Raw genomic sequence first — 23623 nt, 5'->3', positions numbered from 1 at the left:
TTTTATAACGGAATCCAGAGAAGTGAAAATATCTTTTCTTCAGATTGAGATGAACTTTGTACGGTAACAAAACAAAGCTGAGTCAGATAGAAAAAGAACGTGTACTCACTGAAGACATTCATCTCCATTTTTCACTGTCCTGTCATCTGACCCAGAGTCGTGACTCCTAATAAAACTGTATCCCCATCATATCCTAAAACTCATGCCACAAAATCGTCAATCAGCTCAGCTTTCACGCTGAGAAAGCATTGTTATTTGAATGTGCTCAGATATTGGATAGATGTGTGGAAGACAATTTGTTATTAGAACATTCATGTGTTTTCACCTTACCTAGCCTTTCTCACGTATATGGTTATATTTCTGAGCTGGCAAGTGTGCAGACTGAAAGGACTGAACTTCACAAGCAGAGTTTTTTGGCAAACATTCCGATTATCAGATCTGGACACCACCTTCCTCTCCGGCTGCCCGCTCTTGTTCTTGGAGTCTTGCCAACGAGTTCTGTCTCTGATTTCACACGAGCGTGAGCATGTTTCATCAGACCAGCAGAGAGCCACAACTCTGAGGGCGATAGACAACAGGAAAGTTAAAAAATGGATGCAACTCAAAAGCAGCACCGTGCGGGTTGTCCACAGCACTGGGGCAACTTACCACTCTCCCGAAATACCCACGGTGCACGTCTGCAGTGCTTTCTGAAGGAACCGGGTCTGCACCCGCAAGGCTGAAGATGGCTTTCAAGAATTGGAGAGCGATCCAAGGGACTGTGAACCTGGTCACCCATCTCCCCAGCAGCTTGGCAGGGTGCAGACAGACCGAGGGTTTCTGCTGGCACAGCTGAGCAAAGATTTCGGCCTGGACACCATTTCTGAACCTTAACGCCTCCTTGTTCTCATTTTGAATTTGTGTGCCTATCAAACAGTCACCCACTGCAGCTACGCCACTTGTTTGGAACCCGTCACGTGCTCTGTTGCTCGTGAGTGTTGTACCACCAGGTACGCCCAGTCGTGTCTTTGCAACCCTGGAAACTAGCTCACCAGACTCCTTTGTCCATGGACTCTCCAGCAAGTACACTGTGGGGGTTGCCATGCCCTCCTCCAGGGGATCTTCCCAACCCAGGGATCAAACTTGCATCTCTTGCGTCTCCTGCGTTGGTAGGTGGATTCTTTACCCCTGGGTCACCGGGGAAGCCCAGTTACTCATGAGGGACCTTATTAGCTTGGAGTTGTTGTCCATACATTCTTCCCTCAGCTGATGAAAGACTGCATTTCTCATCTCCCTAAATCTGGCATCACCAGAGATGCTGTGTGGTCAGGCCGCCCCAGGTGGCTGTTCTCGCGCTCCCTCTTTAATGCTGCGGGGCCAGTGCCCGTGTCGTGCACACCTGACTCACACAGCTGCCCTTTCCACATACTGGCCGCCCCTCCCCGCCCCCAGCCCCCGCTGGTACTTGGTCTCATCAAAGGGGTGCTGACGGTGTGCCCGTCTGCATGCTTCCTGGTAACTGATGAGCCAGCCTGCGGGCAGTTCCTGCCCGTTGGCAGCTTTCCCTTCTCTCCTGGGAGTGGAGACTGCACCATGCCCGACTGCAGTCTGCTACCCACGGTGGGCACCACTCCAGGATCCCGCTCCAGACGTGTGAGACCCATCAAAGCACTGACATGGCTGTCCCTGACTCCCGCCTCGTTCTTCAGTCTTGGAGTGGGGAGGCGGAGGTCTTACAGGCCTGCAGGGTGCCACCCGACACACTCCTGCACACTGCAGGCGCCTGCACGCTGGCTGCTGTGTGAGAGACAGTCTAGCCTCGGCTAAAACTATGTTTTCATCTTCTTGTACTGCCAATGGCAGCAACACAGATGGATCTAGAGAATGTCACCCTGAGTGAAGTAAATCAGAGAAGGAGAAATATCATATGACATCCTTTATATGTGGAATCGAAAAAGAAATGATACAGATGAGTTTGCTTACAAAACAGAAAGAGGCTCATGGACTTTAGAAAATGAACTTATGGTTTCTGGGTGGGAGGGGGTACTTAGGGAGTCCAGGATGGTCATGTACACAGAGCTGTATTTAAAGTGGATAACCAACGGGGACCTACTGTCTGGCACAGGGAACTCTGCTCAGTGTCATGGGGCAGCCTGGATGGGAGGGGGTTTGGGGGAGGGGGATACATGGATATGTATGGCTGAGGCCCTGTGCTGTCCGCCTGAAACTCACGTTGTTAATTGGCTATACCCAGATTACAAAATAAAACGTTTTAAAAAAACCCCCACAAAACTATGTTCTCTTCTTGTTGAGCACAGGTTAGACTCTTTTCCAGACTGTCTCAGCGGCCACGTGGCGTGTTCTCGGCCTGTGAAGTACACCTGAGGGTTTCCAGTCACCGGAGTTGAGAAGTTGCGTGTCTTGTCTGCCTGTTGCTTCCCCACTTGCACCCTGTATGCGGGGACTCCCCAGTCTTCTAGGAGCCTGGGGGAGTCAGACGGAGGCTGCTGGCTTCCAGGACGACTGGGGGGCGCTGTGCTGACTCTCGCTCCTCCTGGGGTGAGTCAGGGAGCCTCCCGTCGCCTCTCGCGTCCCCGCCGCCCGGCAGTCTATTCCCCAGATGCAGCCTCGCGCTCTCCGTCCCCAGGGGCGCTGTCAGCTGTGCCTGTAACACCGCGCCCGCCCCGCCGCCTGCGCGCCCGCGCGCCCGCCCTGCCCTCCGGAACTGGCGTCAGACGCCACGGGTTAAGGGCTCAGTTCCCCAAGGCGGCCCCTGCCTTGGAGGCCAGTCACCAGGCCAGGCGATGACGGGCGTGTCTGCCTGTAAACCAGGTCTCCAGGCCCGCCGCCCCCCTGCCGCCACTGGTTCCGTGGCTTTGCTAGAGCATCTCCCAGCTCAGGAACCGTCAGGTTCCTCAGTCGGTTGCTGGTTTATTGTGGAGGACATTCAAGGAGATGAATCAGTAGCCAGGTGAAGAGATACCCAGGGTGAGGCCCCGAGCCAAGGAGCCTCTGTCCCTGTGGAGTTCGGGGCTCAGCTCGTGGACACTGGGATGTGTCTTTCTTGCCCAGCCTGGAAGCTCTCGGAATCCTGACCTTTGTGTTCCTATGGAGGCTTCGTTACACGGGCACTGAATGGAACATAACTGACTAAACGTTGCTTGTTGATGAGTATTTCCACCTGCAGCTTTCATCCCCTCCCTACCATCCATAACAAAAGGCATCTTTGTGGCTTTCATCACTTAGGAAATGCGGAGGTTTTTAAAGAGCTCTGTGCCAGCAACAGGGATGAAGATCAAATACATGTATCCATATATAGGGGCTTCCCAGCTGGTGCTAGGGGTAAAGAATCTACCTGCCAATACAGGAGCCGCAAGAGACACAGTTTCCACCCCTGGGTCAGGAAGATCCCCAGCAGAAAGAAATGGCAACCCACTCCAGTACTTTTGCCTTGAAAATTCCATGGACAGAGGAGGCTGGTGGGCTACAGAGTCAGACAGGGTTGCAGTCAGACTTGACTGATCACACACACACACATTTCCCAGCCCAGCCTAGCACTCTGTGATGGCCTAGAGAAGTGGGAGGCTCAAGAGGGAGGTGCTATGTGTATAATTGTGGCTGATTTGCATTATTGTACAGCAGAAGCCAACACAACCCTGGAAAGCAATTTTTCACCAATTAAAAAATAAATAAAAAATAGACATATCTATCTATCTAGTAGATATAAATCAAGTATATAGTAAGTATATGTATACTCTGCTGCTGCTGCTGTGAAGTCGCTTCAGTCGTGTCCGACTCTGTGCGACCCCACAGACGGCAGCCCACCAGGCTCCGCCGTCCCTGGGATTCTCCAGGCAAGAACACTGGAGTGGGTTGCCATTTCCTTCTCCAATGCATGAAAGTGAAAAGGGAAAGTGAAGTCGCTCAGTCGTGTCTGACTCTTCATGACCCCATGGACTACAGCCTACCAGGCTCCTCTGTCCATGGGATTTTCCAGGCAAGAGTACTGGAGAGGGTTGCCATTGCCTTCTCCAATGTATACATCAATATATGTCAAATCTATAGGAATATATAACATATGTTTCTTACTATAAATCACAATAGCATACCATGATAGCAGGAAACTTTATTCACATATGTATCTCAAGAACCCAGAACAATTTCTGGAATATAATATCTGTTGAATAACTGAATGCAACAGAGCAGCTGATCCCTTGTTAATATAGACTCGTATTAGTCTCTCGGTCATGTCTGACTCTCACAGGCTGCAGCCCGCCAGGCTCCTCTGTCCATGGCATTCTCCAGGCAAGAACACTGGAGTGGGGTGCCATCTCGTTCTCCAGGAGATCTTCCTGCCTCAGGGATCAAACCCCGGTCTCCTGGATTGCAGGCGGATTCTTTACCATCTGAGCCACCAGGGAAACCCAAGAATACAGACTATCAAGTTGACTAATTAATGGCTGCTTCCAAGGCTCAGACTTAGAGGTCAGAATTTCTGAAGGACGCGTGTATTTACATTTCTCCACGATTTCTCTACTGCGCTGGTAACAAGGCATACTGATAAAGTAATTTGTAATACTTTCCTAACAACTTAAAAAATATTTTATTTGGACTTTGTGAATTTGCCCCAAAGTAAAAGACAGATAGGCTTTATGCTCAGAATTTCCTCTAAATATTAAAAACCCTTTCCAGCTTCAGGCTTTAAAATGGCATCACCGTTCAAGTGTTGCTTCTCCATGATTTAATACAGGCTGACAAGTTGGAGCTCCATAAGCCCAACCTATAAAGCACAGGTGTGCCGTGAGCGAGACACTCGCTGGCAGCCACTATCTGCAAGGTTTTACTAGGTATTAATTTTGGAATTGAAAAGTGAAGGCGGTGAAATAAGATTGGTTGGAAATCAGAGAGCTTCTCGTGGACCAAGTGGCCCTGGCGCCTGAGTGTGCCTCCCGCTGCGGTCCCATTCACGCCGTCCTCGTTGGAAAGGGACCCGACACCTTGCTGGCTGCCAGCCTGATGACAGTCGGCCTCAGCTGGAGGGACCCGCTGTTTTACTGAGAGCTGGTCTCAGGCTCTTTTTGAAGGCGGAGTGCTGAGTGGTAGTGATGCTGCAGAACTTCTCAGTTTTCTTTATTTTAGACTTTTGGGCAGAGAGAGAGTGGGGGTGCGGAATACCATTTCTCTGCAAGAGCCTGTCCTTAAGTTGAAATGGAATCTGAATGTCTGTCTTGGAAAGATCAAGCCTTTGTAAGTGGGGTTCTATCCAGTTCAAACTTGGCATTGTAGAGACTGGCAGCTATATCCCTCCTGGGGCTTTTAGGTTTTGAGGACTCAGGATTTGCTACCTGGCCGATGGGAGGATTTTCAGCCTGGAGAGACCTGGACATGTAATGTTGTTCTTGACTGACTGTGGTACTAAGCTCCCTGTCCAGAAGGTAGGAAAGCAAATCATACAGACTCGGAAAAAAAAAAAAATGGGGCACAGGTTTTGTGACCCTGTCTGGATCCATCAGGGAGGAAATTACCAAGAAAGGAGGGAAGGAAGGAACAGTAGAGAATCTGACAACTGCATGTGTTTCTCCAAAACCTCGTGCATTTGGGGTAAATCTGGCAATAAAACCGAATGCTGCTCTTCAGTTGTTTTTAGACGGCAGCATTGCTTCATCACTCCGACCCTAGCCCCTGGGCCAGCTTGTGGCCTAGTTTGTCTAAAAGGGAGACCTCACTGAGCACAGCTCTTGTATTCGCTTTGTAAATTTAGAGGAAGTAGGCGGAGAAAGGGGAGCCTTGCATTCTGGGTAGAGAACGGCTTTAACGACCTGCTTTAGTCCTTAGCTCTGTCTCGGCCCCCTGGCTAGGTCCTGATGGAACCCCGGGATCCCCCAGGCCTGGATAGGAGGGCTGGCTGTGTCAAGGGCATCACTACGCCCATTCAGGAGGCCTTGCAGGGAGCTGCACCCTACGCGGACCAGGCATGACGAGGGGTGACGCCAGACTTGAGTACAGTATCTCCCCTTTAGCCCCGTTTTCTGGGGTCGGGCGAGTGTGACCTCTTAGGACCCACCCTGGAAGAAGAGTCTGCTTGATGAAAGGATGTGCTAAACCAGGATTTATATGTGAGTACTGCTGTCTGTGGAGAAGGCAATGGCACCCCACTCCAGTACTCTTGCCTGGAAAGTCCCATGGACGGAGGAGCCCGGTGGGCTGCAGTCCATGGGGTCGCTAAGAGTCGGACACGACTGAGCGACTTCACTTTCACTTTTCCCTTTCATGCATTGGAGAAGGAAATGGCAACCCACTCCAGTGTTGTTGCCCGGAGAATCCCAGGGACGGGGGAGCCTGGTGGGCTGCCGTCTCTGGGGTCGCACAGAGTCGGACACGACTGAAGCGACTTAGCAGCAGCAGCAGCAACTGCTGTCTGTACTATGAAGTGGCATATGCAGTCCTATAAACGAATCCCTGCCTGATGTGTTATGGGCTTATGGGAAAACAGATGTGAGGCAGAAATCTCAAACCTTACACCATCTTGTGATACAAGAAAACTCTCAGAATTTTAAACGTCAGAAGTTCCTAATTTAAAAAAAAATTACAGTAAATATAGAATGCTATTTTGATAAGACATGAAGCTTGCTTGGTGGAGGTGTTGATAGCAAATAGTTGTGGCTTGTGAACCATGGAGGAGAACTGGGAGGAACACTGTAGTTTTCCAAGTAAAACGGGAAAGCAGAGGTTGGTATCTGTGGCTTATTGATCTATTTCTCATTCCCCTGAACTGGCTTAAAACAGAAGCCCAGCTCTCCTGGCTTTGCGACTCGCCCTTTCTCGTATACCCACGTCTGCAGGACCCCGGCTGAGCTCGGGGGACACACGTGCTCTCCTGCTGGAGGAGGTTAGTTAGCCTGTGTCTTGTGTGCTCAGTCATGTCCCACTCGTTGTGACTCCATGGACTGCAGCCCGCCAGGCTCCTCTGTCCATGGGAATTTTTCCATGCCCTCTCCACGGGATCTTCCCAACCCAGGGATCGACCCCACGTCTTTTGAGTCTTGCATTGGTTGATGGATTCTTTACACTTGAGCCTGGGAAACCACAGTTATCCTTAACCCATTCCAATGAGTGCTTTTTGGTTTTCAGTTCCCCAGAAAGCAGGCGGTTATCGGAAACTTGATTAAGCTCTTTTTTAAAGTGTTGTCTCTGTGTTCGCTAATGTGATTACTTTTGCCCTCTGGCTATTGCAAAATACATTTTCTCTCCTTTCAAAACTCCACAATACTTCAGGTTTTTCCTTTTCCTTTGCTACTTATAATCAGGATACTTTACTGAAGAGAAACTTCACATGCTTTACTGAAGAGAAACAGCAGGCAGTCACATGGGTAAAGCGAGAGACAGCTGTTGTGGGTGGCTCTTCCACCGTCCTTATGTTCGACTGGATGGGGTTTTCCACATTTAGCTGGTGTTACCCAATAGCATAACACGTAGCACCTGGTGAAAAACCGCGCATGAGCAAACAGAATTTTGATTTTAGGGACTTGACTCCTATCTGTTCTAATTTGCGTGTTACAGACACATGTTGCAACAGAGTATGTATATCAGCTTTCTTTTCCTCCCCATGTGATACTTGGAGTAGAATTTCCTTCATGTAAGAGTTTGTATTTTTTTTTTCCAGTTCTTGTTTCTTCTATTCAACCTATTTTGATATGAGCGACGAGTCTAACAGTTCAGCTTGTCTTGCCCCCTCGAGTTCCCGGTCCCCTGCATGAGCTGTGAGTTTTATTTGGCTCCCTGCGTTTATGTTCTCTGAAGAAACAGAGATCTGGCTGTTAAACTCTCAAGGAACGGCACATGGGCAGGACCGGGAAGTCTGATAGCTCCTGCTTCTGAAAGCCATTTGGTATAAAAGCCTCTTTACTCTGAATGCAAAATGGAGTGAGCCCCCGAGAGCAGGAGGAATTCAGTCCAACAACATATCCCTTTTAGGTCTACACGGGTCTGGAGGATTGGACAGCCCCTACGCGGCCAAATGGGCTCTCACTCAGCAAGTGAGAGTCTCAATGTTCTTACTGAATATTTAACAGTGGTCCCTTGGTATCTGTGGGCGAATGGTTCTGAGGACTCCCTGTGGATGCCAAAATCTGAAAACCCGAGTCCTTCACACTGTGGCATCAGAAGCCCTCTGCACCCGCTGGTTCTGCATCCATGGAAGTGCAGGGCTGACGCTATGACAGGCCTGTGTTTGTGGTCAGTCGTGTCCGAACCTTTGGGACCCAGTGGACTGGAGCCCACCAGGCTCCTCTGTCCACGGGGATTTCTAAACAAGAATATTGGAGCCGGTTGCCATTTTCACTTCCAGGGGATCTTCCCAACCAGGAATCGGACCTGCGTCTCCTCCGTCTCCTGAGGTATGTGCCGGGCATGGTTCTAGGTGCTTGAGGTACACCTGTTTTGGGGATACAGAAGCCCTCCCTGTGAAAGCTGCTCTAGCAGGAGCTGGGGGCTTTTTTCACACCCGCTCACACCCAACATCACACGTCTAAAGGAAGAGGTGGGGCTTCTTTCTGGCCCAAAAGTCTGAAACGTAACTGCCACTTCCTGGTGGCAGGTCACGGTTACTTTATTCTTGAATTTGTGATACATACGTACTGACGTTTTCTCCTCTAGTGGTGGCTAAGTCCATGGCCGCCTGAGCCGGGCTGCCTGGCTTCAAGTCCCGATGGCACCACTCAGCAGGTCTGTGACGTGGTCAGGTTTACTGCCACCGCCTCGGGCCCATCTTTAAACGGGGAGGTAATCTTGTGTACAATATTGGTTGATGTAGGAATTAATTTTAATTTATATAAAGCAGCTGTGTTTGGTCCGTTAAAGGTGCTTAACAGCGATGCTTTATGTTTAATGTTACCTTTTCCCCCAGTGGACTTCAGCCATAGCTCACACAGTCACTCCAGCACCTGCAACCGCCAGGCGCAGGAATGCGCGTGCGGGTCGAGCCCCAGCTCCTTTCCACCCGTGACAGACGGCAGGCTCTTTGGTGCGTGTGAAGGTGTAGGGAAGACAGGTGACTTCTGCTCCCCAACGCCTGTATCAGGCTCAGTGTGTATTTGCTGCATGAGTGGGAGGAGTGGTCTGAAAGCCGCTCCTTGACTGGCTAGGGCACACCACCATAAAAACCCCAAACGCAGGGTCTTAGCTGCTGAATTTCCGGAGGAGACTTTGCTGGACACACTGATTCCAGCGGGGCAGTCGCAGCGCCCAGGACAGAGGAGAAGAGGGGCCAACAGGAGCTTCGTGGACACACAGCGTCGCAGGTTTCGGGCGCAGACACGGAAACCAGCAAGCTCCATGGGACACAGAAGAAGGTGAAGCAGTGTGAAAGGAGCTCAGGCAAGCCCTGCCTTGCTGAGCTGGTGGGTTACATACAGCAGTCCCTGAAAGGAGACGAGCGGAGGGCCTTGTCCCCAGGCGTCCAGAACTGGAGCTGAGCTGAGAAGATGGCGCTGACGGGCACTTGGCGACCACAGCTGCCACACCACCTGGGTCTGCTTTTCTCATTAAATGGGACACTGAACGAAGTAAGGGGCAGTTTTATTCTTATCATTTCCAACATTCAAATAGCACTATACAATAAAACAATTCTATAAAATGACATCTTACTGCAATTTCCTAATGAAGGGATACCCCTTCCCGACCTTTCCCCACAAACTTTCAGCCCCCAGAGCAGGCTTCCTTCCAGAAGGCAGCTATTGCTTCATCCTGCCCTGAGGAAGGAGTTTCAAGCACCACACCGTTATTTTCTGAAATTTTCTTCCTCCTACAGCCGATAATCCTCAGGTCTGAAAGACAAAAAACAGTGTTTATTTTTTTAACGACTTATTATTTCACTTTCTCCTGCCTGATGCAGGAAGATTATTTTTCTAATCTAAAATGAAAGTAACTGTTCACCAAGAAATATCTCCAAATATTATGTCTAAATTTTTGGTGAAAAACATTAAGGCCAAATTACTGCAAAGTAGAATAGTTATGTGGCAATTTCCAAGTTCTTTTGAGAGTATAAATATAGGCTCCCATGTGCCCATACATGAATGTATGTACGAATAAGCCTGAATTCAATTTCCCCAAAGCCCTTTTAATAGAAAGGATTATACACAAAGATATGGACGGAGGAGCCTGGTAGGCTGCAGTCCATGGGGTCGCTAAGAGTTGGACACGACTGAGTGACTTCACTTTCCCTTTTCACTTTCATGCATTGGAGAAGGAAATGGCAACCCACTCCAGTGTTCTTGCCTGGAGAATCCCAGGGACAGGGGAAGACAGGTGGGCTGCCGTCTCTGGGGTCGCACAGAGTCGGACACGACTGATGCGACTTAGCAGCAGCAGCAGCATATTCTGAATGAGCAAATACTTTATTTATATTATATCATACACTAACTTTAATTTTCAATATAATAGCAAACAAAACAACTGTGTGGACACTAGTCCTTTGGTACTTTAATCACACGTACATTTATTACATACATGTATGTATATGTACATATATGGTCTTTTACTATATACATACATAAGGTCTTTTCTTCATTTATATATTTATAGGATTAATCTTACCTGACAGTTCCTTCTAGTAGTAAAATAAAACAACATTTTCAGAGAAATATTAATTTCAAAAATGGAGAAAATGAGGGAAAGGATCTTACAAAATGTAAGAAGTGTTTGTGTCTCATTATCTTTTACAGAGTGTAGTGTATTTGTGGGTATTGGACGCCTGAGGAATTTTCAGAAGGAATTTAGTAATAAGTAAACTAAATAGATATTTCTGAAACAACTGTAAAAATATTCGATAGTTTGAGTTCCTTTAAAAGGTGAAGTCTGTTTGCCCTGAAACAACTTATCTCATCCCTTCTACGTTTATAGCATATTAAAAAAAAAAAGACCAGACAGCCCAGACAGGAGGAGCAGCTTCTGGTATCTAAGTAAGTGAACGACCTAACACTTAAAAACTATCCAAACATGCTTCACCATCATCATTCTGTAACAAGAAGAGAAACTGCAGCATTTTGTTGCTGTTTTTGAAATCTCTTTTCAAATGTCTTTTCATACTGAATCCAAAGTCTGGGAATTGACAACTTGATACACAATAGCTGGAAGGGGCTCCAAAACTTGCCCTTTTAGTCTTGCGGGTGTGACTCCATACAGTCCAAGCTCCCAGTCAAGAGACACAAGTGCCTTTTAAGAAACAATTTCTTCTCCCATCCAGCTGGTTCACATAATTAAAAAAGGGAGGTGGTGATGCCACTGGAAGGAAAGCTAAGATTCTAACAAGGCGTCCTGACAAGGAGTTTCTACAATTCCACTCAAACGTGCTTAGCCACAGTCTGGTTGTTTCCACACCAAAAGTCAATTTATTCACAATGAGATGACGAAAGTACCTTTTGTTGGGACTTAGGAGTGAACTAGGAAGCATGTGTGAAGGCTGGGATCTGTCAGGTAAACATGCTGACTGTGACCTGAAGGAAAGGGGGCTAATGAAGCTCAATTCTGTGACCCTGTGGAGACAGTGCAGAGGATGGAGATGAGGCCCGTCAGGACTCAGGCAGGTGAGAGAGGAACGGAGGTGAGGACTTAAGAAAGGGAAGGGAGAGAGCGGAGGGACCGCAGAGGAAGGAGCTGCTGCAAAAGGACACTTCAAGGGCCACTATTAATCTTCAGCTTGAAGAACACGGGAAACGGCAATGCTATCTGTTTTTCAGGAGGGGGAATACAAGCAGAAGAACAGAGTTTGAAGGGAAGGAGCCTGGTTTTGTACATGCTATCTGGACATGGCAGGCAGCCAGTAAGCAGGATTTGGAGTTTAGGAGAAACGGGGAAAGAGAAAGACATCTGAGAGGCTCTAACAGTCTATGGCCACAGCGCCTGAAGGCCTGATCTCTAGAGAGGCTCTAACACAGACTGCTATCCCACCTCCCCAGTGGAAGCATTTTCATCAGCTCTCCACTCTGTCAGATTCAAACGTCTCAGAAGTCCACACAAACCAGCCTCCGTAATGGCCCCGGGTAACTTCTCTGAGTCATTCTTCCACACCCTGTCTCTTCTGGCCCCACGACACTCCCTGCTGCTGTCCAGATAAGAACTTTCACACCACTGGACTTGGGCGCTTGGTATTTTCTGCATTTGAAATATCTCTTACATTTCCCTGCCTGGTGAGTGAAGTCGCTCTGTCGTGTCTGACTCTTTGCGACCCCATGGACTGTAGCCTATCAGGCTCCTCCATCCATGGGATTTTCCAGGCAAGAGTGCTGGAGTGGATTGCTGTTTCCTTCTCCAGGGGATCTTCCAGACCCAGGAATCGAACCCAGGTTTCCCGCATTGCAGGCAGACACTTTACCGTCTGTAGACTTGACTAATCCTGCAAAACCCACCCACAAAATCACATGTTCTGGGAAACCCTACACAACTCTTCCTTTCTGAGGCAGGGCTCTTTTCCCTGAGACTGCCAGGAACTCCATGCTTGCTTCTATTACAGTTTCTCAAACTGCGCTTGCCCTACGTAAATGAGTCAATACTGCTCTGAATGTAAACAATATTTGGTGTTTATGTAGATTAACAGTGCCGGGTGCTTAGATGCCGTGAAGTACATTAACTACCCCACAGGCACGGTCTCATGTTACCCTCCTAGCCACACAGTGAGAAAGACACTGTCGTCAAACCCACACAGCTGACCAGGCGGACCCTCAGGAGCTGAGGGACCGAAGGACGTGCAGCCGGCAGGGAAGGGCAGCGCCCCACCGCAGACCTCTGACCCCTGCTCGCAAGCCCCGTTCTGTTCATGTGTCCCGTCACGGAAGGCACAGTCCCGACAGGATCCGTCTCATGCGTCCAGCAGTTAGGACAGCACCCTGCACGCTGTGGAGGCGTTAAGACACTCGTCATTGTAGCGACCGCCTTGCAAACGTCACCGCGCTCACAAAGTCACCTTTCCTCTTTCGGAGTCTTTTGCAGGTGGTTAACTGGCTTCCGAGGTGGGGCTGGTGTCAAGAACAGTGTCATGGCCAAGGGACTAGATATTTTAGATGTTAGCAGGGCTAGAAAAATCAACTTATGTAGGAGGCAATTAAAAATACTACATGGCTTCAGGAGGGACCCCCGTGCGAAGAAGGAGGCGTTTGCATTAAATGTGGTTCTGCCTTTCTCTCCACCCGCATCAGTGGAAGCGGGGACACACACTACGTGCTGGCCGCTCACTCCCTTCCACCAACAGCAGGCCCACCCGGCAGGAGAACGGGAAGGGAGGGCCGTGTGCCTGGGCGCATCTCCAACAGCAGCGGGCATGCGAATCACTTGCAGATTTGGATTCAGTTAAGTCTGTAAAAGGTCATGACTCTGCATTTCTAACAGGCTCCCCTGTGGTGCAAGTCTGGTCCATGGACCTCAGACCTCCCACAGAGCTATTCCTAAGACAGAGGAGGTGACTGAAGATGCTGAAGAAGCACTTTCGGTAGAAATTTCTAAAGCTATGCCGCGCCTAATAGAAAACAACACAATTCCTTATTAGCAAGAGATTTTCCCAGTTGATATATAGCACCCTTCTGGCTCTTTACCCACCAGAGGACTCTATTAATAGGCAGTTTTATGCTTTTCTGACACAACAACAGCTAACTATAAATTATGATAACATCTACAGAGGCTGGATACTAAAATTCCTTTGACGTCTGTCATCAAAGAAAGATTAATTGTAGCTTTAACTGAGTGAATGTCACTGTATTAAGGTTCTTTAAATTTTTAAAACTGTATTAGTTTAAAAGCTAATGTATGTACAGCAACATTACCTTAATCAGAACTGAATTCTCAGATGTTGCTACACGTTTATCCTATTTTATGTTTAGATCTACGTACTCTCCTTTCTAGATTAAGTAATTTTTAAAAACAGGAAATCTGGCAACTAGAATATTCCTTTTCAGCCTACAGATACTTAAATGCTGTTTGAAACTTTAATGAACTTTTAATGAAATGGCTTGATCTTTTGCCAGATAGACGACAGGTAATTTAGTCTGTATTAGCCATAGTTCTTTGTTTCATTGCAAATATAATGTATGAAGTTTTGAACTAGCAGATATTTACACTGGTAACACATTTGGAAATAAGGGCTTCCCAGGTGGCTCAGTGCTACAGAATCCGGCTGCCAATGCAGGAGACGTGGGATGGATCTCTGGTCCAGAAAGATCCCCTGGAGGGGGAAATGGCAACTCATTCCAGTATTCTTGCCTGAAGAACCCCATGGACAGAGAAGCCCACTGGATTTCAGTCCATGGAGTTGCAGAGAGTCAGACAGGACTTAGCGACTGAACAACAACAATCTGTAAATAATAACCGCTTTCATTTTACAATAGTTTAGAACCTCAGGAAAACTCTGGAGACATTTCATGTGCTGTTATAAAAAGCTAAGACCTATTAATTCTTAATAGAAAGTTATTGATAGAAATAAAACTTAAATTAATGAAATTAGCACGGTCTTTTCTTTATATATGTAATACAAAGTATCCAAAATTGGGTACACCAGAGTTGCACCAAAGCAGACTGTTGAGAGAAAATCCTAGTTTAGCTAGAGGCATTAAGCAATATTTAAATAAGCAACAAAGACCAAGATATGAATTCATCACACAATGAATTAAAAGTCAATTCCTCTTTAAGGGAGGTACGAGTCCACTCATTCAGTCTCCTTCAACCAAGATTCCTGAGCACCAGGTCCACCTTGGGCGCGGGAAACGGCAGAGCGAGGCGCAGCCTGTCTTGAGAGCGCTTTTAACAGAGGGAGACACACACACACCGACCTCTGAAGAGAAAGCTCAAAGTCTGACGTTCTCATACACGCATTTAGGGTTTACTTGGAGATTAACGAATCTTCAAAGAGTTTGCCTACGTAAGACTTTCTTAATTCATTTTCTAAAGTGTGCTAAACTTCATAGGTATTCAATGCTTTACAGCAACAACTCACTTAGAGCTTAATACTTGTCACCAGCAGAAAACTGCCTTTAAAAGCAATGTAGCTTTGCACAATAATATCACTTTTTTCGAATGAAGACACAAAGGCCTCTGGGAGCTGTAGAAAGTATCCTATGTGCTTGTGATTGCTTGGGCATCTGAAATCATACCACAGCTCACATGGTTCCCCATTTTCTATAGCAAATCCTTTACCACACGAATCCTCATGCAAAACACTAGCTGCCACTCGCCAAGTTACACAAGCACAACACTGTCACTCGCTAAAATGAAGCAGACACATCTCAAAAATGAAGACACTCAAGTTCAGAACACAAAAATGCTAAGAAACCAACACATCTGTATTATCTTGAAACTGGGGACATTTCTATGAAGAATCTTCTGAGTTCAGGAAAAATCTTTTTGGAAATTTTAGCTTTCATTGTAAAATGGCAGAAAAAAATGCATTTGGTTTTTGAATAAAATGAAACATAAAGCTACAAAACACATGGTTTATACTGTAGTTCAAATAGACAACAGTGTTCATCCCATTACGATGAATTTATTTTCCAAAGGAAAAAGAGCATTCAAATTTCTGTTGTAAATTCATGACACTGAGTATAACTCAGTTCAGTTCAGTTCAGTCGCTCAGTCGTGTCTGACTCTTTGCGACCCCATGAGTCACAGCACTCCAGGCCTCCCTGTCCATCACCAGCTCCCGGAGTTCACTCAGACTCACGTCCGTCGAATCAGTGATGCCATCCAGCCATCTCATCCTCTGTCGTCCCCTTCTCCTCCCGCCCCCAATCCCTCCCAGCATCAGAGTCTTTTCCAATGAGTCAACTCTTCGCATCAGGTGGCCAAAGTCCTGGAGTTTCAGCTTTAGCATCATTCCTTCCAAAGAAATCCCAGGGCTGATCTCCTTTAGGATGGACTGGTTGGACCTCCTTGCAGTCCAAGGGACTCTCAAGAGTCTTCTCCAACACCACAGTTCAAAAGCATCAATTCTTCACAGAGTATAACTTAAGTGTAATAAATTTCAAAAATATTTTACTCTCCTTTAGGCTTTATATCTTTTCACTTTTAAATAATAAGTAAAATGCTTACTCCAAGAAAACAGTTAAAAGACTAGGATAAAATCTGGATAGTGGAATAATCTTAAGAGATATAAACGGTCAGGTTGACAGAGTTTTAAGTCACTTTCACTGGAAGAATGCAATTATTTGGAATAAATCATCCCAGGAAATCTGGGATCCGAGTTCATACTCCTTGAACTGAAGATGGCAGCTGTACAGGTAACAGGCAGAGCAAGTGTGCTGCCAGGCTCGTTCACCCAGACACTGCCAGCAGCCGACCAGGAAGTGCTCAGTGGGGACTCCTTTAAAACCAATCGCACTCTCAGGCACAGTGGGCACTGCCAGGCTCGTTCACCCAGACACTGCCAGCAGCCGACCAGGAAGTGCTCAGTGGGGACTCCTTTAAAACCAAGCGCACTCTCAGGCACAGTGGGCACTGCTCAGCCGTAAGAAGGACGGCGCACTGCCACCTGTAGCGACGTGGTCACGCTGCTGCCGCCGCCAAGTCACTTCAGTCGTGTCCGACTCATCATACTAAGCAGAGACAAACCGCACATGATATCACTTGTGTGTGGAATCCAAAAAATGATACAGATGAACTTATTTGCAAAATGGAAAGAGACTCACAGACCAGAAAACAAACTTATGGTTACCAAACAGGAAAAGCGGGGAGGGGTAAATTAGGTCAGGGTTCACACACACACTGCTGTGTGCCTGGTCAGTCGTGTCCACTCTTCGCGACCCGTGGACTGCAGCCTGCCAGGCTCCTTGTCCATGGGGTTCTCCAGGCAAGAACACTGGAGTGGGTGGCCATGCCCTCCTCCAGGAGATCTTCCCGACCCAGGGACTGAACCCTGGTCTCCTGCATTGCAGGCAGATTCTTTACCAGCTGAGCCACAGGGAGGCCCATACACACAGTTATATATAAAACAGATAATCAACAAGGACCTACTGTACAGCACAGGGAACTCGACTCAATGCTCTGTAATAACCTATGTGGGGAAAGAATCTGAACAAGAATAGGCGTGTGTGTGTAACTGGATCACTGTGCTGTACATCTGAAACTAACACAGCACGTAAATGAAGCATGCTCCAATATAAAAAAAGACCGTCTGACTTCTTTAAAACGCAAATTGTTTTCAATAAAAATGAATAGGAATTATTGTTGCACTCAACTGTCACTTTTAAGTCATAGCTCTATTGGCTAGGGAATATAAATGATTTGGTTTTGGTTTCTTACACAGAGACTGCTTTTTATTTTAGCAACCAGTCCTAATGTGTTCCTATCCAAAAGAACAGTATAGTTTAGAAGGCTTGATTTGAGCAAAATTCAGGACTGGAAATGTTGAGGTCTATGGTTTAGGCCAGTGCTGAGCTGGTTGAAATGATGGAAAAGCTGGAACGTAAACTTGCTCCCCGAGTCCAGCCAATAACTTCTGACTGTGAAGTGCAGCAAAATTAAGTTAAATCTTGCAGGAAAATGCCACATGACTAGACTAGCGTACAATTATGGAAAATCTTGAAGATGCCCAGATCCCAGTTCTTTATGGGTTTTGAAAAGGTAAAACTCCTCTCCACTGTCTTGAATTAAGTCTCTGACCTGAAGCACATTTTTAGAAAGCCATAGGTGAAATTACTGTTATTTTTTAAGGGGCAGATTTGGGGGATGAACAGCTTCCACACAGAAGGGCGAGCAGAAAGCTCATGCCCCGGCCTCCTCCAGGCTGCGTACTGCCTGGACGGGATGCTCACCAGGCCCCTCTGCTGTGCTTCCACTCCTGGCTCTGTCTTCCTTTCTACAGAGCTGTACAGGTGAACCGTGACACTGCCTAAGTCTAACCCTGCTTCCAGCAAGGACGACTGCAGGGCCCGGCACCCTCGCAGCCTCCCCCGGCCCAGGCCCACTTCTAAGGGCGCTCTGTGGGCAGTGTCAGACCAGGGGCTGGGTTCTCATCCCACAGGCTGTCTTCAAGCATTCACGAAGGCTGAGACTTTCCACACTTAGCTTCTCTGCAAAGGTGGGGGCTATGCTTAAAATAAAGCATTACGGATTTAACGGGTGAGGAGTAAAAAAACACATTTCTTTTTTGGTTTTGTTTCATCATTCTGTGGATACTGTGAAGCAATTCAAGTTGAAATTTTCCTTACACCTAGTTTTTTCCAAAGAAAAGCTCTCCTACAGAATTTTGAAAAACTGAAAATTAAAAAAGTTTCAAATGAAACAAGTTTTATTTTTACCCTACACAATGAAAAATTTCCATTACAGTGACAGCATTATAATTTCCATGATTGTTGTGGTTTTGTAATGTTGGCAAAACCTCAATGATCCTGGAAATAATTATTGACAGAATTAAAATAAGCTGACCGTTTGAAAGCTACAAACTCAGGCAACTGAACTGTGAGAAGAGATAGTGCTATTTTCTCTCTGAGAAACAAGGTCTAAGTGCATACCCTATGATCACCATGTTCATATGGCGAATGCGTAAGGAAATGCCAAATAAAACTTTATAACACACTCTGACCTAACTTTCTCTGACACAGTTTTTATATCCATGAGATGTAAAAAATACTAATACACCAAGGATACACACTAATTTAACTGAGGTGCATGGATGATACTTCTCATCTGAGAAAATGGCTTTAGTCATACAACATATTTAGAGTTTCCTCATAAACATCAGTTTCTTTCTGTCTTGTATACCATTTTTTTAAAAAAATAAACAACCAGCATAAGAAAATCTAGAGTATGCTGAAGTTAGCCCTGAGGGAATGTAACTTTTTAAGTGATTTAAAATGATTAGCTATTCAATTAAGATTAATACAATTTTGTTAGTCACCTACTGGGTGACTTGGTTTCAAGGTCATTCAAAGCTTAGTCTGACAACTGTTATTGCTGCTCAAAAGATTTTCATCTCTAACAGAAAAGCTAAAGAGCTTACACTGAACCAAAAGCTAATGATAGCTTCAATTATGAAATGTACCTTTTTATACTATAAATGTGTTTGGTTTTATTGCTAGGGAAACAGAAACCAGAGCAAGCTATTTTCATGTCTATTTATTTATGGTGCAATCTAGGGACATTCGTTTCAGTCAAGTCTCTACAGGTTACCTGTCATATCTATCTTGAATAATTTCCAATTACTACATTCCAAAGGAAGATTATACTCTTGCCTTAGCTATTTGGGGTGGAACAAAAGAATATTTTAAGTTGGTTCCTTCTCTAAAAGGAGAAAAAAATTTTTTTCTCATAAAAGCCAATCTATTAGTAATGGGGAATGCCATTTTTAAGGACGGCATGGTGTGTCAAATATTTTAATTGTGATCCTAATATATATCCTATTTTATACTTGAACTTTATTAAGCAGTAAACAACTAAAACAGCACAGTCCATTAAAGTAGTCACTAGCCACATGAGGGGCTTCCCTGGTGGCTCAGTGGTCAAGAACCCGCCTGCAATGCAGGAGACATGGGCTCAGTCCCTGGATGGGGAAGGTCCCCTGGAGAAGGAGGTGGCAACCCCCTCCAGTGTTCTCGCCTGGGAAATCCCATGGACAGAGGAGCCTGGTGGGCTACAGTCCACGGGGTCACGAAAGAGACACGACTTAGCGACTGAACAACAAGCCACATGAAGCTACTAAAACTTAAGTCAAATTACATACGTAAACTTGAAAATTCAATTCTGAGATACACTAGCCACAGTGTAAGCATTCAAGAGTCACAGAAGCCAGCAGCTACTGTACTAGCTCAGCTATGCATCAACGTGAAAAGTCTGTCAGACGGCCCTGACCTAAAGGAGCATCTGTTTCTTAGGCAATACGTTTTTGGTTGATACAAAGATGTATATATACATTTTTCCTGGTCATATGCATTCTGTGACTTAAAAAAAAAAAATTAGACTTGGTGTCAGCTCTAATACTCAGAAGAATAAAATGTTGAACAATTTAATGGCTAGTATACCTGTAATTGCAGTAAGTGTATACTCATATAAGTTAACAGATACTGTGTGGTAGTGGTGAGGAAAGATCAACTTTATTAAAGCTCACAGGAAAGCCTGGTGTCTGATGTGTATTCCTGCCACAGGGAAACCTGAATGGAAAGAAGGGGCAGGAAAATCCATTCCCAGAATAATACCTCAAACATGGATCAGGCAGCTCCAAGTTTCACTAAAAGTCTCCTTAAAATAATTCTAGAAAAGCCCTTTCTACTTCCCTTAATATAAAGAAGGCACTCAGTCAGCTTCTAGCTTGTTTTAAATGAGCCAGGAACATTTAGCAATAAAACAGGCAGTTTGATCAGTGCTCTTTCAACATTGACTATAATTTGTTGTGGATGGTTATTACACCATTATGCTGGTGTAACTCACTTAGCACATACTTTAGAACATGAACGACACACATGGCCACAAGCATAACGTGTGTGTGGTCACGCAACTAAAGACCACCTTTGGCGTCTCCAGGCTCTAAAAAAAGACCTGTTTCCCATCTCGGCAAGAATTATGACAGGTTTTCTGTAAGAAAATCAGGTATGAGATATTTAGATTTACAGAATAAAACTGGTATCATATCTTAAAGCCACTGAAGATCATGCTTGTGGGGAAAAAAATCGTGTAATCGGGAAAAGGTACAGCGATACCGTATTTCGCGCAAAATCATGATTCCCGAGTTTGTAAAACATACAAACACACATACACAGCACAAAAACTAACACAGAAACAGGAAGCGAGCACACCAAAATGTTAAGTGTGGCGACATTGTTTACCTACATTTATATCTTATTTTTATTTTCTGCAATGAACATTTAGTAAAACCCCCAAATTAAAACATTTTTTCAACTGAGTGCCTGAGTCTGCTTTTTCCAGAGTTATTACGTTTGAAGTAAATGTTGTCTATGTTACATGCAGTCTATTTTATTGTGAATTTTTAGTAAATAAAAGGTTTCAGACTGGTAAATTTAAGCTAATAAATGATTTCTAGAAGTTAAGGATTAATTTAAATTTCACATCTCCTTTAAAGAACTTTTAAAAATGTTAACATCTTCCTAGAAGAACGTTCTGTGTTTACGTGGGCTGAGTTTAACCATAAATGTAACTTCTATGTAGTCTAACTAGGAAAAGGTAGGTTGGATACGTCTTCAGTAAATGACCATGCAAATCTCTAAGAACAACTTAAAATGATTTGTCCTAAAATGTAAATTTCATGAAAGTATCAATAGCTTTATATCTTATAAAGATTATTTTTACCTCATTTATAAAACCTGATAAAAAAGATACTCTATTTCTTCATTTATTCATTCATTAAGTATGTGCTGAGTGCCTACCTGATGAGTCACTGTGATCAGTGCTAACCAGACAACATATGTTTAACTGCATGAGATTAAATACAGTAAAATAATTTATTCTTTTATAACAAGACCCTATGTAGGTGGCCTAACCCAGCTCAAGGATTACAGGGAAGAAGGTGCATTTACCAGGCTTCATCGTGTGTATCCCTTTGGCACCTATCACACTTACAGCGCATGGCATAACTCAACAGCAGTCCGTAGACTGAGTGACGTGAGTACCCTAGTGGCAGCCCCTCCAATGCGTGTCCTGCATACTGCAGCCTCTCGCACAGCAGAGAGTGCTCATACTATTTGTTGCAAAAGACAATGAAAGTTTGTTTTTGTGGAAAGAACACAGGACTGGAATTAGTTTCAAATTCAGGCTGTACTACAATCAGCCAAACCTCTGACTCAGTCTTAAAAACAGGAAGGACACATTTCTCTTACTGGCCAGAGAATTACATACGGCGTATGTAAACCATCTAGCAGAGTGCTGGGCGATTTGAAAGTACTAATATAACTGATCACTAATAATACTATTTTGCTCATTATTTGCAGACTTAATAAAGGTGAACCTTGAAATAAGTCAGCAAAGTCAAAAACATTTTAAATAGAATACTCTAAAGACTTGTACTCTACTCTAAAGACTTGCCGAAGAATTGATGCTTTTGAACTGTGGTGTTGGAGAAGACTCTTGAGAGTCCCTTGGACTGCAAGGAGATCCAACCAGTCCATTCTGAAGGAGATCAGCCCTGGGATTTCTCTGGAAGGAATGATGCTAAAGCTGAAACTCCAGTACTTTGGCCACCTCATGCGAAGAGTTGACTCACTGGAAAAGACTCTGATGCTGGGAGGGATTGGGGGCAAGAGGAGAAGGGGACGACAGAGGATGAGATGGCAGGATGGCATCACTGACTCGATGGACGTGAGTCTGAGTGAACTCCAGGAGTTGGTGATGGACAGGAAGGCCTGGCGTGCTGCGCTTCATGGGGTTGCAAAGAGTCGGACACGACTGAGCAACTGAACTGAACTGATAGCACAAAGTCATGGAAGAGATAAATGGCATAAAAGGGGTGCCAGTTCTGTACAGTCTGTTACTGAGAGCCCAGCACTGTGAAGGGAGAAGAACGTAAGCTGAGGAGGTGACGAAGAGCCTGGCAGGCCAGGCAAAGCTGCCTAGAAACAGCGAGATGGGAGTCGTGTGTGACCTAAGCAGGCTTCTGGCCACAGGCGGAAGATACTGCACAGGGGAGGGGAGCAGTGTTTCTTCTTTTACTCCTCTACTTGGACAGACTGTGAAAGCGTCCAGAACGGATGACTCTCATTGGATCTCATTCTTGGCTTAGTGAAGCAATCCCGAAAATGCAGAATTACTCGGTTTTAGGTAAAGACAATTCATTTATCATTCCAAGAGACTATAATCAATCCAAGTTATGTTATTCCAAACAAAATATCTGATAATTTATAGGCCCCTATGAACATCCTTGCACTTACCTAGCAAAGTCTTAGGACTTTGAGACTTCTGGTTCTACCACCTACAGCTAGAGTTTATTTGTAGGGAAAAGCCGCAAAAAGTATCCAAGGGAGTGAAAAAAGTTCGTACTTCCCACCTTCAAGGACCTTATCATTTGGATAGGCAAATAGGAAACACTGAACTCAGGTTAAAAAGACAATAAAAACAAAGACGGGAAGGAAAAGAAGACTTACGGAGACCAAACTCTTGGGAAAGCCTCTATTTCTTCTTGTGTGTACTCATCTAGACGTCTGGGCACTTTTCGTGGTTGAGGAAGCTCTTCTGTTAAATTCTTAAGAATATCTTCTGGTATATCCTAGATCAAACAAAAATTTAGGCTTACTTTCTTCAAATCCATTCTTAGTAATTAGCAATTCTCGTGTGTAAGTGTGTTAGTCCCTTAGTTGTGTCTGCCTCTTTGCAATCCCATGGACTGTAGCCGCCAGGCTCCTCTGTCCATGGCGTTCTCCAGGCAAGAATACTGGAGTGGGTAGACGTTCTCTTCTCAAGGGGATCTTCCTGACCCAGGGATCAAACCTGAATCCCCTGTATTGCAGGCAGATGCTTTATCCTCTGAGCCACCAGGGAAGCCCTTAGTAATTCTTAGTAAGTATTAAGAAATAATAAATAGAAGAATGTTTACAATAACACATTTTATATTTTAATCTTGACAAACATTTCTAATGATGAATCAGACATCTTCAATTTTGACAAGTATCTGGTCACTAAATTCTACTTTTTCTGAATATTGTTTAATTTTTTCCTCCTCCTTTCA

At 45.4% G+C, this 23623-nt stretch overlaps 1 protein-coding gene across 2 annotated transcripts in view; it reads right to left on the bottom strand.

Moving 5' to 3' along the window:
• Positions 1 to 9538: 9538 nt before the first annotated feature.
• The window catches only part of MRPL13 (mitochondrial ribosomal protein L13), a 40899-nt gene continuing 26814 nt past the window's right edge, over positions 9539 to 23623 (bottom strand). For both annotated transcript variants that reach the window (XM_005900750.2, XM_070382860.1), the window contains 2 exons: positions 23043 to 23164; positions 9539 to 9803 (listed from right to left, as the gene is read on the bottom strand). In XM_005900750.2, coding sequence (XP_005900812.1) covers positions 9782 to 9803; positions 23043 to 23164 — 144 coding nt within the window. In that variant the 3' untranslated portion in view covers positions 9539 to 9781. The remainder of the gene's footprint in view (positions 9804 to 23042; positions 23165 to 23623) is intronic.

This window comes from Bos mutus, chromosome 14 (assembly GCF_027580195.1).
Source record: "Bos mutus isolate GX-2022 chromosome 14, NWIPB_WYAK_1.1, whole genome shotgun sequence".
Taxonomy (NCBI): Eukaryota; Metazoa; Chordata; class Mammalia; order Artiodactyla; family Bovidae; genus Bos; species Bos mutus.
Note: the sequence above shows the minus strand (reverse complement) of the source record. Positions and strands in the feature narration are given on the sequence as shown.